Source organism: Miniopterus natalensis, chromosome 7, assembly GCF_054644295.1.
Source record: "Miniopterus natalensis isolate mMinNat1 chromosome 7, mMinNat1.hap1, whole genome shotgun sequence".
NCBI classification, from domain to species: Eukaryota; Metazoa; Chordata; class Mammalia; order Chiroptera; family Miniopteridae; genus Miniopterus; species Miniopterus natalensis.
In genome coordinates, this window is record NC_142087.1 from 47,722,012 (window position 1) to 47,741,584 (window position 19,573).

The 19,573-nt window shown below is 38.5% G+C and overlaps 1 protein-coding gene across 1 annotated transcript in view; it reads right to left on the bottom strand.

Annotated features, from left to right (window-relative positions):
- Positions 1–622: 622 nt before the first annotated feature.
- The window catches only part of CDH2 (cadherin 2), a 207,880-nt gene continuing 188,929 nt past the window's right edge, over positions 623–19,573 (bottom strand). Inside the window, exons 15-16 of the mRNA XM_087819025.1 lie at positions 11,669–11,833; positions 623–2,011 (exon numbers count right to left, since the gene is read on the bottom strand). Of these exons, the coding sequence (XP_087675151.1) occupies positions 1,805–2,011; positions 11,669–11,833 (372 nt within the window). The 3' untranslated portion in view covers positions 623–1,804. The remainder of the gene's footprint in view (positions 2,012–11,668; positions 11,834–19,573) is intronic.

Consider the following 19,573-nt stretch of genomic DNA (forward strand, 5'->3'; position numbering starts at 1 on the left):
TTATTTCATAATGTATACATACTTCAAATCATGACATTGCACACCTTAAATGAATACAATTTTATTTATCATTTATACCTCAATAAAGCTGGAAAAAAATGGTCAAGTCAATGAACAGAAGTCAGTCACACCAAAGTATCTTTCACTAAGTACATAAAACAATGGCTTCAGTGAGCTGCCTGAGAATTCCAGGTGTCCACCGCCGTTCCAGGCCCGTCCGCTAACTCCTGACTGAGCTCTTCCCTTTGCTGCTGTGCTAAGGAGAAAGGCCCGTTAGAGTCAGCGTAACCATAAGCTTGAGCAGAAGGGAATTAAAGTACGGGTGATATTAAGAATCCCACAGAGGTCACTGAAGTTAAGGATGCGATTTGCGTCCCACCACCAGAACAGTCTAGTCCCGCGGCACCGATGCCTGTCTTCCACAGCAGGAGGAGATGCCCCAGGATTCGATTCTCGCCGTTGCTCACTGGGCTCGGCTGCCATGCTAAGGCTTCAACGGTGAACAGTGCAAGGACAAATACAAATTTCTGTACTATTGTTCTCAACGAAACTCCAGGACTCAGAAGCTTTGCAACATTCAAAGCAGTTTAAGTAGAAAAAAAAGTTCAAACCAGTCACCAGATCCAAAATTAGCATTTTATTCAGAACGCTGGGGTGTTCATTTATATTCTGGTACACAATACAGAGGCAAAGCTGTTGTCAGAAGTCTCTCCAGTTTAAAAGCTTTTTTTTTTTCATTTTTTTCTTAAAAACACACACTTAGTAGTGCCACCAGTGTCAGGCCACCCCTTTCCTTTCTTTCTTCTTTTTTTTTTTTTTTTGGTACAAATTATGTAAAACATTTGTGCTAAGAACTTTTCTCCCTCCCCAAACAAAAACAAAAACAGAAAAAAATTTAAAAAAAAATTAAAAAATTAAAAATTGAGTATTCTAACTACAGCTCAACAATTGAATCAAATGTCACTGTTTGTAAATACTTTACCATAACGAAAGATATAAACATGCAAAAAACCTGAATCCATTGTCCAAATAATACATACACATGTTCTGAAGTTTCTGCACTTCTCCATAGACTATGCCAATAAAACATTATGTACACATACCATTTTTACAGTGAAGTGAAAAAAATACAGTAAATAAAAAAAGTGTACATGGATTAAGACCAAAATGTGTCTAACATTCTAGTTTATGAAAAAATTCAAATTTTGCTACAAATTGGTAATATGAAAACTCCCTTTATTTGCAACCAGCTGCGTAAGTTTTAAGATTTTAGTGAAAAAAAAAAAATCTAAAGTCTAAAACTAGAAGTAATGTACATTTTCCATTCTCATGATCTCACCCCCCAAGATAATGAAATCGCTCCATGAGTTTTTGTTTGTTTGTTTAATTCGGTATTTTAATAAAAGCAAATGCAGTGTAACAAAAGCATGTTGAAGCGTATCATGGTTTAACTTACTGCTCCCACCATAAAATATTTTGTCTTTTACTTATCATTTCAGAAATCAGTACCATTAAAGCCTTAAACATAAAACTAATTCCAATCTGAAAAAGGTACAAAAAGGCACATAAAATCCCAGTGCTTCTGTACTGTAAAATTCAAGTGTAACTGAGCTCAGTGTTGTTCCAGACAGTATTGGATCACTGATATTCCCGCTGAGCCCAAATGGGTTTGCAGCCTATGCCCAAGCCTCCAGCAAGCACTGTGCTAGTAGACTACAAAGTTAAAGCCTAGCTTCTGAATGCTTTTTGGGAATATCAGTTGAAATTGTTTGTACTTGTCCAAATACCAAGTTCACCCTGAAGTTCAGTCATCACCTCCACCATACATGTCAGCGAGTTTCTTGAAGCGCGGCCCCCAGTCGTTCAGGTAGTCATAGTCCTGCTCGCCGCCACTACTTGAGGAATTTAGGGAGCTCAGGGACCCAGCCGTGGAGCCGCTGCCTTCATAGTCAAAGACTAAAAGGGAGTCATATGGTGGAGCTGTGGGATCGTTGTCAGCAGCTTTAAGGCCCTACAATTTAGAAAGACAAAGAAGGAATGAAGAGAAGGTTACAACTGGCAAATCCACAAGCAGGTCCTAGTGGTCCCACGGGGCCAAATATTTGTAAGTTTCTAGCCTGCAGACCACAACATTTTCAACCCATGGAAACTGGGGTTATCACCATGTTTCAAAATTAGGCAAAAACTAACATGTCTTTCCTCTGTAAAGAAAGATCACCCCTAAGGAGTCTAACTCAGTGAGGCCAAGACATACAATGGGATTTGGTTAACTGGAGAAAGTCCAGGCAAAAGTCATAGAGATACTGAAAAAAACAAGAAGAAAAAAACCCAAAACCAAACAGCTGAGACTAGCACTGAGAACTAGGAGTTTAAGGAAGAACTGGTATTGTATTTGACCTAAATTTGGAAGAATATCAAAGGAAGAATGAAGGACAGAAGTGATCACAATATAAGGAAACTTACTCATTAAATCATTTATGATCTTAACAAAACATAAAGTGTGAAATTAACTGATAAACTGTGATCAGGTATTATTTGTTAAGAATACAGTGACTTCTAGCTCCCATAGGCCCTAGAAGTCATGCTCCAATATCTATACATCATATAAATATTAGGTGGGGGAGGGAATTCTGCTGATGTAAAATTCTGCTCTTGTAAAGAATTTAAAAAATAAAAACCAACAAAATTATTATCTATAAACTTATCTCTTACAAAAATATTTTTAATATATAATTCATATATCTTCAGTATATTCATAATGATGCACCTTGAGACTTTTGTGAATTTAATACTAAGTCCTTTTGGTGTTTTCTCTAAATTTTTCTCCAGTTCCATTCTAGAACTCCAAAATATACCAACATTAGTCTCCAAGCAATGATTCTTTTCCCACAACTTTGCTCTTTAAATGCTGGTGGGCTTATGGTGGTCCCACTTATCCAAGACATCATCATGGACTGCCCTACTTGATTTATATTTATTTATTTAGAAAGAGAGAAAGGGAGAGGGGGAGGGAGAGAAACATCCAGGTGAGAGAAACATCGATCGGTTGCCACACCCCGACTGGGATCTAACCTGAAACCCTGGCATGTGCGCCAACCAAGACATGAATCAGTGACCTTTTGGTGCACAGGACATACTCAACCAACTAAGCCACACCAGTCAGGGCGGACTGTCCTACTTTAGATCAGCCCTTCCAATACAGGTGTATTTTATGAGTACATATATGTGTTTTTTACGTGTTCATCTATTTATTCTTTAAAGTTTACAGAGAAAGAAAGAGGGGAAAAGCATGAGAATCAAGGTTACAGACATGTGAAATGGTTAAGAGATGAGACTCTGGGTTGACACCTCAGCTTAACACCGTATTAACTGTAGGGCCTTGGCTAAGTTCTATCAACTTCTTTTCCCCATCTGCAACTGTAATAACAATAAGATCACTTAGAAGACCAAATGGAATAAAGGGACCCAAAAGCTCACCATATCAAAATAAATATTAGTTTAAAAAAAATCTTTTAAGTTTAGAGAAAAATTTCCTGCTTTGAAATTTGGGGGAAAAAAAGCGAAGACATAAATTGAGAAACAAAATGGCAGTTGCTTGACTTCAATCAAGAACAAGAGAGAAAAGTACACAGGGCCAGTTTTGCCATCCCCAAGTCTGTCCTAACCATTTAATTAAACACCAACTTTCCTCATGTCAGGTTACACTATTTGTAACCCACAACTGCCTGTGTAAAATAATATAAAGCACATCTTCAACAAACTACTTCAATATACAAAAAAAATTTTAGATAGAATTTTCTTTATCATATTTATAGAATAAACTACATGGCAATTCTGTTAAGACTGAGAACCACAAAGTACAATTTCTCAAATTTTGGAATTTCCTTCTGTGGTAGATTGTGCTATTGCCCTTGATGATTCATGAGATCCTTTCCCATAGATGGATCACATGCTCACAGGACCACAAATGCCTCTCTGGAGCCAGTCTACTTCCCCAACCCACAGTCAGGCTTAGCTATGGGTCTAGTGTTGGCCAATGAAATGTAAGCAGCAGTGAAGAGGAGACTCTTAGGGTTTCAGCTAAGGTGTTTCTACTAGACTCCTCTCCTTTCTCGTCAGCCAGGAGAATGGCCTGCCTCAGATGGGAGTTTTCCTTCTGCCTAGATCCTGAAATGTATAAGACACCAGGGACCGAGCCACTGCAAGGTGATAGTTAACATATAATTTGAGAAAGGAGTAAGCCTTTGTTACTGTAAGTCAACAATATTTTGAAGTTGTTAGTTATTGTAGCTTTAGCTAGCAATAGCCAAAGAATGCTCTTTCATTCGTTTTTGGCACTTATTTATTCAATTCAAGACATATTTTTTGAGTATCTATATTGTAATATATTCTGCTTAGTGTGGGGACACAGCTCATAAGCTACATCCAATGTGTGCTTTCCTGGAGTTTATATTCACATGCCAGCATGAGCCTCTCTTTCCTTTTCCCTGCAAATTCTAGCTGCTGCAAATTGAAGTAATAGGTGATTCCTTTAATTCAGCACTGTCTACCTCGGGTCCACACAAGAACAGGACCCATGAAAGATCTAAAGGAAAATCAAGACAAATCAAGGAAATTCCTGATCAGAAGAATGGGCCTCTGAAGACAAATATTAAGTTTTCATCATAACTTTAAGTCATTATGAAATTATGAAATTATGACTGATTTATAATACAGACAACAGAGTCAAAAGCCAACGTCACTGTGTTTAGGTCATGTGCTTTATCACAATTCAAATTTTAAGTGGAAATATATGCAGAACCCTGCTCAGCCCTTAAGGTGTCAGCAGCAGACTGGAAAAATGGAAAGGTTGAGACTAAAATTAGCTCTAAACAGTCAATGGCAGGGTGTCCAGTGTGTTTGGAATCAATGTAGAGGCAAGTGATTGCCCGTGTTTACTGGGGCTTGAGTAGAAATACTAGAAGCTGCCTGGTCATCACTGGTGTGTTAAAGGGCCAGAGACTTTTTATCAAGTGTTTAAGTTACTTAATTCTTTCAAATAAATAGAAGACCTATGATAATCTAGTTCCATGTTCACTGCTGAGATTCTGAAAAATATTTGTTTCTTTAAAATTTTCTTTAACTCCTGCCTTGGCTTTTTGATCATCCTGATCATTATTGAATCTATGCTTCTTTCTTTCATTTTAAGGTTATAGCCATGACATCCATTAGAGACCACTGTGCTATGCTGGAGCACAACACACTGCCTTCAGTTTTAATAATTACAAAGGGGCAGAAACCACTGAACTTTTCAAGAATTCTTAGGCAAGCTGTCTTTCCACACTGAAGGTGAGTGCTTTAAGTTGCTTCCACTTGAACAGCACTAATTTTTATCCAACAATAAAATAGAGCTCTTTTGGATGAGGTATTATATACATTCTGGGTATAATTTTGGTAATTCTAAAAAGATCATAGTCAAGTCCTGAGAAGCTAACAGTGACAGGCATTCATCTCAAGTGAATGAGTGTGCAGAAAAAAATTGGGTGGGCCACAGAGCCTTCTGGTCCACCCTTATGGATTCCTTTATTCTTAGGCGTGGACAGCTTTTCACATGACATGTAACATACTGTTGACAAATTTACCAGCTAAGTGCATGTATTCTCTCTCCCCACCAGAGTTTGCCTAGATCTAGAAGAGTGTGTGCTTGTTTTACCTTTTCTGGATCTTGAACTCTGAATGAATCTGAACCATTTTTTAGTCCGAGGTGCCTCTGGAAAACAAAAGAACTATAGCTCTGGCTGCATTCTTGCTGAGCTTATTTATAGACTTCTGATCCTATGCTTTATGGGTGCAGACAGGTTTTTATAGGGACTATAAAAACCCACGTTCTTCAGTGAAGGAACTCATGAGGGATGTAAGAGGAGAGAGGTCCTATTGGTTCCCTTACATTCTGTCTTCCACTGTCTCAATGCCATTGACTTTGTTCAGGTCCTCATTATATCCACCCTGGACCACAGCAAGAGCCTCTCTAACTGGTGTCTTGTCTGGATACTTTCCTGCTTCTTTCCTGCAAACCACTACTGGTTTCTCCCTCAGGTATTATTTGATGTCACTCCCCCAGGTAAAAACTCTCTGATTGCTTTCTATCACCTAGAGTAGGTTTTCCCAAAGAAAGGAGGGGTTCTCCTGGGGGCATGCAAGATGATTTTTAAGTGGTGCATGAGTACTTTAAAACAATTCCTTTTATTAAAAAAATTATGTCAAAATTAATTAAAAGTCTAAGTAAATAATAGACAAAAGTTTGCAGACATGGAAAAAACCGGAAGTCATTACTCAAATGCCTGATGTGTGGGTGACCTACAGGGTAAAGTCAAAGTCTTTAGACGAACATTCAGTGACCCTAGACTGTTCACCCTCTGTTTATGTCTCCTCGATTCTCAACTCCAGCAACCACAACTGACTTATTCACCAAAATCCCTTCATACCTAAAAACATCATGTGCTTATGTACCTACATATTATGGGTACGTTCATTTCCTGTTAGCTGAAATGTGATTCTATTTGTTTGAAATATACCCTTCTCATATTTTTTCATCTGATCAGTGTCCATCCATCCACCAACCCATCCATCCATCCTTTAAAGCCTGTGAAAAAGGTCACTTTTGTATGGATTTCTACCCCCAGCTATAACTGGGAGTAATTCCTGTGGTTGCTTTTGTCCCCTTTACTTTTCTTGCTATGATTTGGTTATACCAGATTGTGACAGCCCTTTTCTGCAGAGGTTGTTTGTATTCATTCCCTACCCTGCTGTCCAACACAGTGCCTGGCATCCAGCGGGCATTCTAGAACGTAAGTTTGTGCTGCTGTCTTGGGCTTACTTAGTGTTTTATCTCAGCATCTTGTACATTTTTATGCTCGCTCCTTTCAGAAAAAGCTAGGATCTAGGTTTAAATATGTATGTGCACATACAAGTATACTACGTTTACATTACAGTGGAATTCTGCGACTTATCCCTTTTCTGGGAACTTCATTTTACTTAAAGCATTTTTTTTTTTTTTTTTTTAAAGAAGTTTTTATTTGTTTTATGTACAATTAGAGGACAGTAGAAAACTTTTACTCCTCAAGTATCTTGTACTAATAATGATATAACACTGGTAATAATTAAAAGATTTTACTGTGTGACAGGTACTATATACCAAGCACTTTTACATGGATTATGTCATTTAGTCTTCCCTGCAATCTTAAAAGGAAGTTATTATTATCCTCACTTTATATGTAAGAAGACTGGAAATCTAACAGGTTAAACCAAGGATCCTGACCTTGTACAAGATAACTGAGCTGTTAGGTAAGGCAAATGGATTTGAACCCAAACACCCAACTCCTGTAAGAGTGGTATATATATATATACTCACCCAGATATGTTTATTAATTTGGGGGGGGGAGAGAGAGAGAGAGAGAGAGAGAGAGAGAGAGAGAGAGAGAGAAACATCAATGTGTGTGAGAAAGATAGAAACACTGACTGGCTGCCTCCGGTACACTCCCCGACTGGGATCCATCCAGCAACCAAGGAATGTCCCCTGACTGGGGATGGAACCTGCCGCATTTTATGTGCAGGATGAGCCTACCGGCCACGGGGGTCTAGACAGAGATATTCTAAAGAGAACAAAATTATCCAATAGGAGAAAAAAGGCAAAAGTTTTAAACTTTAATAGTTTTTAAGTTATTCTAAAAATGCTTTCTATAAGTTTTTAAATGATATTAATCAAAAGTCAGTCTTTGAACAGAAGCATGTCCCTGGTTTTTATACTTCTGAGATAAAAAATACACAGGATTAGTGAAATTACTAAAGGTATGCTAATACCTACTGTTGGGCTGAGATTAAATAAATTTGTTTCAACTTATCACCCTCTGAAGGTCATGTTTAAAAACCTCAAAATAGAATGAAATTCTGTAGCTGAAATGAAAAATCCTGTGAACTGTTTTATTCTACCTGCCAGACTGGAAATGTTATCATTTTTGAGAATCGAGGCAACATTCATTCATCATTTAAATAAACAAACAAGAAAATGTTCTCATGAGCTTACCTTACCTATTCCTTACATCTATAAAAACACGTCAATTATAATCACCACTGTATTCTTCTTTTGGAACATTGGGTACTATGCTAAATCAAATAAGACGAGATAAAGAAATCTGCTGGCATTTTAAATGTATTTATAAAATGTGCTCAAGTCCTTTCTACATACCTTCAACTATCTAAAACTTTTACATGTATTTATCTTTATCTGTTCAGTTATAGAAAGATACTGAACAAGTCTTAATGAGTGTCTCAGATGGAAGAATCTACATGGTACGTTTGAATGTTATTTTGACTTAGGCCTTTTGACAGTTTCATCCCCTTATCTTCCCACAGAGCTGACAATCACTCACATCCCTGGGCCCTCTTTTTAGTTGTTTTCTGTGACACCTTAACCTCCTTAGACTTTCTTCTTGGGTCAAGCGTAGGGCTTTTCTGCATATAGATTTTTGGGTCCCCCTTCTCTTGCACATTTTCTATCTTATAATCACAGTGAATATCTTAGATTCAGTAGTCATTTGGGGAGTGATTCCCAAATGTGATCCTTTCAACTATTCAAGGACTCAGCAAACCCAGTGCCCCACTCTGCTCCCCAGGGACATCACCTCTTCCCCTGGACCATGAGAGGGCTCAGAGGGGATGCAGGAGTTCAAAAAGGAGAAGGGAGGTGAGTCCTAGGTAGAATGGAGGCCACTGGATGGCACTTACCCCATACTGTGTGTGCCTAACTTTTCTTGGCTTGATAAAAACAAAGAAACTAACATCTAGAAAAAGGCAGAAAGGCATTCATCACAGAAAGAACAGGCTGGGATAGACACTGGTGTGGAATTACAAGCTGAGCCAGGCAACTGCAAGTAGAGGTCTCTGTTGCTGGCTTGTAAGATGCAACTTGGGGAGGTGCCTTAGGTGACAGTGTAATGCCAAGTAAAAACCAGACCCAATGTGCCCCTTTGCCTGGCAAAGTGAGGCTTCAGGTATCAGAATGCTTGCTGGGTACAAAGACCATTCGAGCAGCAAAGTAGACAGCACACACACACAAAACACATAGGTCAAATTTATCTTCTTACCTATATATCATCGGCACAGTAATGTACACACAGCAGACATTCAATAATTATTTGCTGAATGAGTGATCCTAAACCAAGCTCAAAATGATTTCAAAATGAGCCATTCTGAACAAATGCAGATGACCTTTAAATTATGAATCGACTGCGTTCTAGCAGTTAATCTGCAAGTCAGTTGTTTGGCAAAAAGTCTTCCATATAAGTGTTTACACAACCTCGTGATGGTCTCTAGCCACATTTTAGGCTCTGTACTTGGACATGTCTTAGGGAAAGGACAATCCAAATGGAATTTCTTACTGCAACAGCTTCCTCTGTGGCATTAGAAGGGTTGGGAAATTGAACCTTATTTATCTAGATCTGCTTTGCTACCTGCTACCTGTGAAGAAAACCCAGTCCCCGTAAAAAAAAAAAAAAAAAAAAAATGAATGAATGCACACACAAAGCACACGCTAAAACACAACTTGAAACAACCAACATACTTGTTTTCTGAATGGAATCAGCACTGGCAGAGTGAATAGCTCCAGATTTGGGCCCCAGTCAATCCCAATGGACTGCAAATTGGATGGTGCTTGTAGCCTCATGCCCTATACACCTGACACAGTACTTGGATTTCTTAAAACAATAAAATCTAAGAGCTAAGCAGCAGACTAGGTTCTTAGGTTACACAGAGATGAACAAGAAACAGTCCCCATCTTAGAGAGAACACAGTGCTCCTGTGGGAAAGAGAAATACTGACAGTCCCATCCCAGTGGTGAGGGTGGTGACAGAGGAAGCATCCTGCTGAGCCTTCCCACCGGTATCACGGAGGGCCCACAGACAGGGGCATGTCTGAGCTGAGTCTGAAGACCGAGTGGATGTCTCCCTCATGGTCAGCAAGGTAAGGGCTTTGAAAAAGTTACATTAAAGTCAAAGCTGTGATGCTTTTGAAGAACTGTAAATAGTTCAGTGGGCCTGCAGCACGGGAAGAGGGAAGGAGTCAGATTCCATGCAGCCCGATAAGTGACAAGTGACTCTTTGTGCTAGAACTTCATCACTGAGAGAGAAGCGTGTCATGGATGGGATGGAATCCCACAGAATATTTACACTTCAGGGTCAGGCAGAAGCATTCATTAATTAACTGTTGAATTGCACTGAAGCTAGAATTCCTGCTTTGAAAAAGTTCAGTTCCTGCACCTACATGCAAAAGATTCACTGTATCTTGAAAGCTGACAACCACAGGAATCACCAAGTAATTCCTCATGGTGACAGAGCTAAATTAGAAGTAAGATCATCAGGCACTCCTACACGTTCAAAAAGACCTAGTCATATATAAAAACTCCTGCCAAGTCCCCTAACCAGGCCTGTATATTACCAAACGGAAAAGTCAGGGCACATTTTCGTTGATAAAAGAGTTGCTGGCACTCGTTTTTTGGCGTTGATCTACTTTTCAATCATGTCCATGACAAATGAACCTATTACCTCTTTGCAGACGTGAAGCCATATGTTCAGAAAGCAGAATGTTTTTAGAAATAGACAGTAAGGAGTACTTGCAAAGACAGATATTCTAACTTTGTTTCAAAACTTTTTTACAAATAGTAAGTACATCTAAAAACCTAAGGTGGATTGATTATATATACGTGATACATGACTATTTCAAGGAAGCCCGGTAAATGAGTCTATCAGTGAATGACTGAAGGAAATGGACTCCACCTGGTAATGCACTGAGACCAGTTCTCACCTTGGAGATACTGAGTGGGAGGATACGGCAAGAGAACACGAGTCCTGCCGTATATTCACAGTCAATATCGATATGTACTGATCTTCTTACATTTGCAATAAAAATTCAAAAGGAGAATTGCAGCAAAACTATAGACGTGATCAAATGAAGCAGCATAAATCATCTTAATTCAAAACTTAAGTATTAAATGTAGCAGGACTCTTGGTCAGTAATGAACTAAAAGAATGCCATAATAATTTTGACAGTGAAAATGGTATCTGTTATATTCAACAGAAAATTAGCTGCCTCTTACAGAAGCTCTTAAAACTCCTCAACTAGACAAGTATTTAAATCACTTACATAATATTTAATTTAGCTGCTCTTCCTACTAATCTCATTTGATGGAACTCTCCAGTCATTGGTAGGCACTGAATTCTCACCATTTGTGGATTTAAAGCGTACAAAGTGAGGAAAATGAAAGTGAACTGTTATTACATTCATCAGTGTTAATAAATGAAATTAGAGCACACTAGCTAATACTGTTAGTCTATTTATTGCTAGTAATCTAGAGAAAAATCCTTTTAGAGACAGTGTGACCAATACTGATAATATATATGAAAATCATTTACAAATGCAGAATATTAATTGATAGGTCTCTTTTTGGCTGATCAAAGTAATTAAATCTATTTCCTGTTACTGAAGCCACATTTGCTTACCCATAAAGATAAACTTAAGGGAAAAAAAGTGTTTTTCATGAGCTATACAGCTGCTTTCCTAGCAATTTGTGGTCTACATAGAGCTAAACATTAGCTTAAAATTAACACCCTTTTAGAGAAAGTGAGTCTCTTTGTACCTCGTTAATGAAATCCCCGATGTCCCCAGGGTGCGGGGCTGCAGATCGGACAGGGTACTGGGGCTCCGCGTGAATGGGTCTCTCATCCAGTCGTCGGATTCCTACAGGTTTGATGGCATCAGGTTCCACAGTATCAGGCTGCTGGAGCTGGCTCAGGTCATAGTCCTGCAAAAGACAAAATCAAAAACCCATGGTAGGTGGGCATAAAGATGAAAAATTGTAACATTTGTGTTTAAACACATACCCAGAATGCATAGAAATGAGTGAAATTTAACATAATGGAAAAGTTTCCACTGTGAGATTTCCATGTTATGATTAAATATTTCTTTCACACAGTTCTTCTTCTGTGTTTTTCATTTCTACAGTCTGTGCTCCATCTGTTTTACTATGTTCCTTATCAGTTTCCAATGGAAAACAGCAGTGACACAAGGTCCCACTATAAACTGTCTAGAAAATATAGTTGTTCTAAAGCAGCAAAGGCAATAGCTAAATGTTGACAGGGTTCAGGACATACTACCTTAAAGTAGGTCACCTTAGCACATTAACTATACTAAGTTGAAGGAATTTTAAAAAATTGCAGAAGCACATAGGTCACAATGACCTTCTCCTGCTCCACCCAATTTCCCTGAAACAGGAGTTTCCCTAAAACTCCCATATGGAGGGTCCCCTCCTTGTACCAGGAGGAGGGAAGACATTCTTATCACCAGGGGAATTTAGGGCCCAGAGATTTGTACAAACTAACTTTGTCCATTAACACTTATCTTCAGAGAGCCCAAACCCCTGTCTTGTCTCAAAGCTTCCTGCTCTTCTTTGGGACTTCCCTCTCTTGTGTAGGCTCTCACGTACATGTAAAAAATTTTAAGAACGTGTATGCTTTTCTTCTGTTAATCTTTCTTTGTTAGTTTAAATTTCAGACCCAGCCAATTACCATAAGAGGGCGGAGGAAAACTTTTCCTCTCTTACAATGCTTTAATTTTTTAAAATGATGCAGGTATGTTTTCTTTTTCATTAAAGGAAGGTATTAGGGCGTCATGGTTTCAAAGCCATTCTATTTCTCTGTCCCTTTGTGGTTTAAAGAGTCCACAAGCTATGGTTTGCGGGCCCAGTCTGATCCATTTCCTATTTTTCTAAAAGATTGGCTCTTACATTTTTAAAGGGTCATTTAAAACAACAATAACAACAAAGAAGAATGTGCCTAAGGGACTGTATGTGGCCCACAAACCTTACTGTACAGATCTTCACAGAAAAAGTCTGCCAACCTCTGGTCCCTGTGGGAGTGTCTCAGAAACCAGCCTGTGCCCTTTGGGACAGGCAGAGAGAACTTGTGAAGAAAGCTCTGAGCAGAGACTGGGCCCTCAAGCACTACTTTCAGCTGTGACATCAGCCATCAAGGCAGGAATGTATAGAGAAACTGACGATAATGTAAAAATGCATCAAAATTTCAAGTTTGGGCAAATACTTTGTAGCTTTAAAACCCCTAAATTATAGTGGTATAAAAAGCCGCATCTCTAGCTTAATGAAAATTCTTCAATTTAATGTTGATGTTTACAGAATGTACAGTTTCTAGTACCCTTTGTCATTCAGGTTTCACCTCTGTCTAAAACCAGATGAAATCCGTTTGCAATATCTCTCTAGTGGCTTTGGTTTATTCAGTGCTTGAATATTTACCACGTTCTGGGAATCTTCTAGGTGCTTTACATGTGTTTGCTCATTTAATGCTCTAACAATTAAGTTTTATTATCTCCATTTAAGTCTCAAGGACGCCGAGTCTCAAATAACTCAAGTAGCTAGTCCATGGTCCCAGAACTACTAAGACACAGAGACAGACCGACTCCAACTGTATTAGGCTTCAAAGCCTAGCTCTTCGCCCAGTCATTTGCGAGAGTGGGTCAAGTCTGAGCTACAAGGTCGGGTTTAGATAGTAACAGACTAGACAGATGAGTGTGGAGGGACAGGAATGTGAGGAATGATTAAAATAACAAAGAGAACAGAGAGGAGAAAGGCCAGGGACATTCATACCCTCCACGTACCAGGCACTAGACCAGCCCCTCGATAAGTGTTTTCTCACTTGTAGAAATACTTTCTAACGCGTCTGTAAAGAAGGTTTTCTCATCCTTTTAGATGAAGCAGCAGACTTGGAGGGGTTGAGTAACTTGCCCGAGGTCACACAGCGAGTTTGTGATCAGGATGGGAATCAAAACCAGATGTGTCTGACTTCAAAACCCTGATCTAAAACTTAACTCTGCGCTCCCGACACCACTTCCCCTAAACAGCTCCTTGCCAAGAGATTCAGCTCACGCGGCTGTGAAGGCATGGAGGAAAGGCCCCTCCTTGATGGGGTACACAGGTGATGCGGCAGGTGAGGCAGGGGCACGGAGTAGGACGAACCAGCCTGGCATGCAAACTTGGTACATGGCAAAGAATATGCTCAGAGTGGGAAAACTGACTTTAGTTTTGAACCCTGAACAACATATGGGCTGGGGAGAGAGGAGAATCAGCAGCATGAGTGAAGGCATGGGAATGCTGTTTTCTCTTGTCAGGACAGAGTATTTTACATGATCTGTACAGACCTTGAGTGAAAACATCTTGATCATACACAAATGTGCTCCATTTAAACTTCTGTAGAATTTATGAGCTATTTATAGAACATGTGAAAATAAAGACATACAATGACATAGATGGGAAAGCCTTTGATATGTTAAAAATTATTCAAAATAAAAAGAGATTTATTTAGGGAATTGTGACTGCTTAGACATTAAGAAGCATGTTTTTTCAGGTGCTGTTTAATTGCATAACCACCAAGCATGACAGAGGAGAGGAAACTGAATAGGTGTGTGTTCCGATAACTATCAAAGCTTTTTGTAAAAAGGGGAAAACAGACTGTGAGTATAATAATGAAAGTTAGTAAGTATTTTTATGCTGAGGATGTAAAATGCCTTATTAGGAGTCTGAATTACATGGCATTAAGTAATTGAATCTTATGTTTAAATACTGTCTTTTACCTGTGATGGACTCTTTGAGAGTCTTCACTATATTATCTGGTAATTCGGTGTAAGAACACAGAGAAATTTCTTTGGCATGACTAGAGACAAAAGAGGCATGTTCGCTTAAGCTATTTCTTACCTGGAAAGAGCCTGTCTACCTTGATTTCTTATATAGCTCTCACTGTATCCAAAGGTTATAAAACACAAATGCATTTTGATTGGTTAGCAGTGTTTTAAAATTTTTCTAGTTGCCAACATTTCACCTGAAAATAGAAAGGTCTGGCAAAATAGAGCTTAAATTTTGACATAATGTGTTACAGCTGATAGCAACTGTCTCCTTTGGACAAGGACAGCATCTCTACCTGGCCGGCCTCACTTATTAGGGTGTACACAGAGAAGCATATTCATTTACAGGTTTTTTATCTTTCTTTTGATAGCCCTTTCCTACTACCTTAACAACCAGAGATCAGAAATAGTCAAAAATGTCTGTAGTCATGCTCAGTCTTTTCCACCACCAATATGTCACAGAAAGTGTTCATTTAAAAATGTGTTGAATAAAGTGTAAGAGATGGTTTTCATGCCAAATGTTCAAAAGAGCAGCCTAATTAAAGAAATGTGCCTTGGGTCACATTCTACACCACAACTCACAGTGGGGAGGGCAGGAAAGACCCTTGGTCCTTTTACTGAGACTCACTGCCATGGGGAGTCCACCATAATGATGGAAACGTGTCATGTTATGCAGTTACAATGGTATCTAAAAAAACAGCAGAACATCACTGATTTACAGGAAGCTAGAAACTGGGTTAAAACACATGGCTTAAAGTTTCTCTGTGATGGTTTCTCCTTGGCTATTGCAAATACAGGATATAAAAATCCGATGTGGTAGGAAGCGGGTGAGAGTGTGCTCAGCTTTCAGAAATGCACTTTTCTGTCCACATCTGTGTGTTACATGGCAGAGGTCCTGACCTGAGGGTCCAATTTTAAGCCTTTTGATAAGGGGTCACTCTATGCAAGCCTTCTAAATTATACATCTTTACAATCCTGTAATGCTTTCCTTACACAAATTATAACATGTAGGATAAGAATTATAAAGAGAATTATAGAGACTTAAAAACATTCTCAAGGTCATTGGGTTCATGGCCTTAATTCTGAAGATTATAAAGAAACAATCCAACAAGAAATCTTTATTTGGTTCCTAAAACTCTCTAGAGAAAAAGTGGATCTGAAAATTCTCTTATGATTGTCAACCTTTACAATGTTAGCTTCCTAAAGAAATTTAATTTTCAAATGAAGGCCAAAGAAAAGCTTGTTTTAACTAATGTTTGAAACATGTGTTATTTGGTAATGACCAGTAGAAGTAGGCATGGAATTAAGGTTTTTAAAATATTAGCATTGCAAGTAGACAAAAACGCTTTTTTCCCCATCTCTGATTGAAAATGTCTTAAAGATGATACAATTCTGGAAGAGTTATTAAAAAGTTAGCAGCTAAAACTCTGGTTCTGGTTTCTCTTGTTAAGTTCCACTGACTTGCAATGGTTTATAATTAGTTCAGAAAATGAGACCACAAATGTACCTTAAGGCATGGCATTTGGTTATGTTAAATAAAATAAATAAAATAAAATAAAATAAAATAAAATAAAATAAAATAAAATAAAAAAATAAAATAAAATAAAATAATAAAATAAAATAAAATAAAATAAAATAAAATAAAATAAAATAAAATAAAATAAAATGTTGCACTGGTATAAACTGAAGTTCTGGAATTCCAGGCAAAAATTTCAGAAGCTGCAATGCTGGTAAAATCTACAGAATTATGCAACTAAGTGTGTTTTAGAGAGCGATGAAAACATTCATTTACTGTTGCACAAGTATTTCAGGAGTGCTTAGTGTGCTAGATGCCATTTTTCGCTCTGAGAGTGTGAAAGGAGGAAACCAAGCTTTACGTGGTGCCTGTCACACATCAGGAACTACATTAGGTGCTTTCTTATCCGCTATTTCTTATACAGCTGACCCTCGAACAGCATGGGTTTGAACTGCGCAGGTCCACTTAGATGTGAATGTTTCCAATGAACACTGTAAATGTACTTTATATTCCTTATAATTTTCTTAGTAACATTTTCTTTTTTCTAGCCTACTTTATTGTAAGAACACAGTATATAGTACATATAACATACAAAATTTGTGTTACTTGATCTTTTATGTTATCCTTAAGGCTTCCAGTCAACAGTAGACTATTAGGGGTTAAGTTTGGGGAGAGTAAAAAGTTATCACAGATTTTTGACTGTGCGTGGGGATTAGCGAGCATCCCTTACCATCTCCCACCGCCACCCCCTGAATTGTTCAAGGGTCAACTGTACTCCAAGTAAAAATCCTTCCAAGTGGGTGTTGTTCCGTTTCATCGATTACAGCAGTTCAGAGAGGCTAATGATTTGCCCAAGGTCACGACTCAGTGAAGCGGTATGGAAGCAAAGTAAATAAACAAAAAAGCTGCATGTCGTTGCTACTGAGAAATGCACCAAACCCTCTGTGGAAGGAGGAAATGCGAGAGGTTGTAAGTGCTTGCAGGGGAGTTCAAGGTGGTTCCCTTGCTGGGCGCCGGGATGAGCACTCCGGTCTGCGCGCAGCTGGTTGTTGATTCAAACAAACCTCACTGATTTTTGGTGGGGAAGATGCAACCAGGGTGCGGGGGGCGCTCCAAGCTCCTGGTCCTGGTGGGCCCCACGGGTGAGAGCCAGGGCTGAAACCCAAAGGCCACTTTTGCTATCTCCTAGGCAACGGCTTGTCCAAGTGACATTTTTTCTTTGCTAGCAGCAAAGGCAGGTAACTTTAAAAAGCTCATTTAGATAAGGCAAACATTTTTCGTGTCTCGAGACTGAGAGAAAAAAATACTAATATGAAAGTAAATGGACAAAATTCTGAAGGAAAAAAAGTTATCTGGAAAAAAGCTGACTTTGGCACAAGCAAGAAACTCTTCAGACAGACACAGAAAGGAATGGAAGGTGGGAAAGAACATTATTATCTCACCCTCTATCGCTCCTGGCATTAAAATAATTGAATAAAATAGTGATAAGGTGTCAATACATTATCATAGGACTGCTGACAAGTAATTCAAATACCCTTGCAAGCTTTATGTAAATTACATTACGACCTGATTTTCTTCCCCAGAGAAACACAGTTATGATGGTGACTATCTACCCAGGTGAAATGATGTGAAAATAACTAGATTCTATGGATTATTAAAACCCCCGAAAACAAAAGGTTTGCTAAAAATATTTCTGGTTTGAATAATAAAGCTACTAGAGATGAAATAACTTGGGGACTTAATATACAGATGAAAGTCCCAGGCCGTTTTCACACACTACATTTTAATCTCACTGGAGAGCCAGTTTCCCACTTCCCACAAGGACAGAAGCTGAGTCCCCATTAAATGCGTTCACTGTTTCTGCTCCCATGGTTCACTGTTATTAACGCTGCCCTGTCACAGCATCTTTTAAAATTCTGTTCTCAGAATCATGAATGAGCTGAGGGTTCATTCTTTGGTGCAAAATTATGGTTCTGCTTCAGAAACCGGCATGGTTGAAATTTTATCACAACTAATTTCCCATGGTCAAATTATGACATGTTCTTTTGGAAAAATGCAGCAAATACAGTTCAATTAAATTTCATTCAACAAATACTTTCGGAAGAGTCTCTTGGGTCACAGATGTGGCTACTGACCTTAAAGAGCTTTTAGAATACTGTCTTTTTAAAGGACATATTTTAAATGATGAAAACAATATAATTGATAAACTATTACAAAAGATATGGGATGTGAAGGGGTAGGTAGCCCTGAAAGGTGCCATTGGAAGAAGTGAGGACAGGGCTGCACAGAGCCTTCACCATCGAGCAGAGTAACAGGGCTTCCAAAGGACGTTTCTCTTGAAATTTGAAATTTAGTTTTTATCCAAAGTTTGTCATTTCCCCTTCTTTTCATGCAATTCAGTTATAGACCTAGAAAGATGAGCACATTTCTTAACCCCTCCAAGGAGACAAAGAGTGAAGCCTTCTAAATGCATCTTTAATTCCACATTCTCACCCCAAGTCCCAAGTTCTCTTTTTAACAAAAATTAAAACGTCACCACGCAGACAAGATCAAAGTCATTCTATCTTAGCATGACCTATTATTCTATCTTGAAGGACACCTAAAAATAACTAATAAAAGAAATGGCAACATTTGGTTGGGAACATGGTGACGGAGCATTAAAATCCTTCATTATGTTATGTCACATCTTTTTTGGAATTCCCTAAAAAGAGATAATTTTTTTGTGTGTTTTAAGATAAATTCTCACATAAATTCAATATAGCAAAGAAAGCATAGTCTTGTGATGTAAAAAGGTCAATGTAAAATCAGAGTGCTTTAATTCAAATCCCAGCTCCACCACACTTCACTGGGTGGCCTTGGGCAGATTACTTAAATTTCCTGTGCTAACCTCCAGACGATGCAACCTTTGGACAAAAAAGCTAATGACTCCATGAACGGAATAAGTCGATAGCAAGGGTCAACAACCTTTTTCTGTAAGGACCAAATAGTAAATATTTCAGGCTTTGGAGACCATACAGTCTCTGTCACAGTGTCTCTACTCTGTTGCTGTTGTAAGGAAAAGCAGCCATAAACAATATGTAAACAGTGGGCATGGCTCACGGCTGTGTCGATTACAACTGTGTTTATAAAGTCAAAGCAGTTGGTGGATCTGACCAATTGGCAGAACTTTGGCATGTAGTATCTTAGCTTATTGCTAACACACACTTGGCATTCAAATCTTTATCACTTGATTATTGGAATATTGATTACCTTTTATTCGTCTAAAACTAAAATGTAGTAAACATATGATTAGTTGGGAAGGATAAATATTAAAATGAATTACATAAAAATATTGTGTTC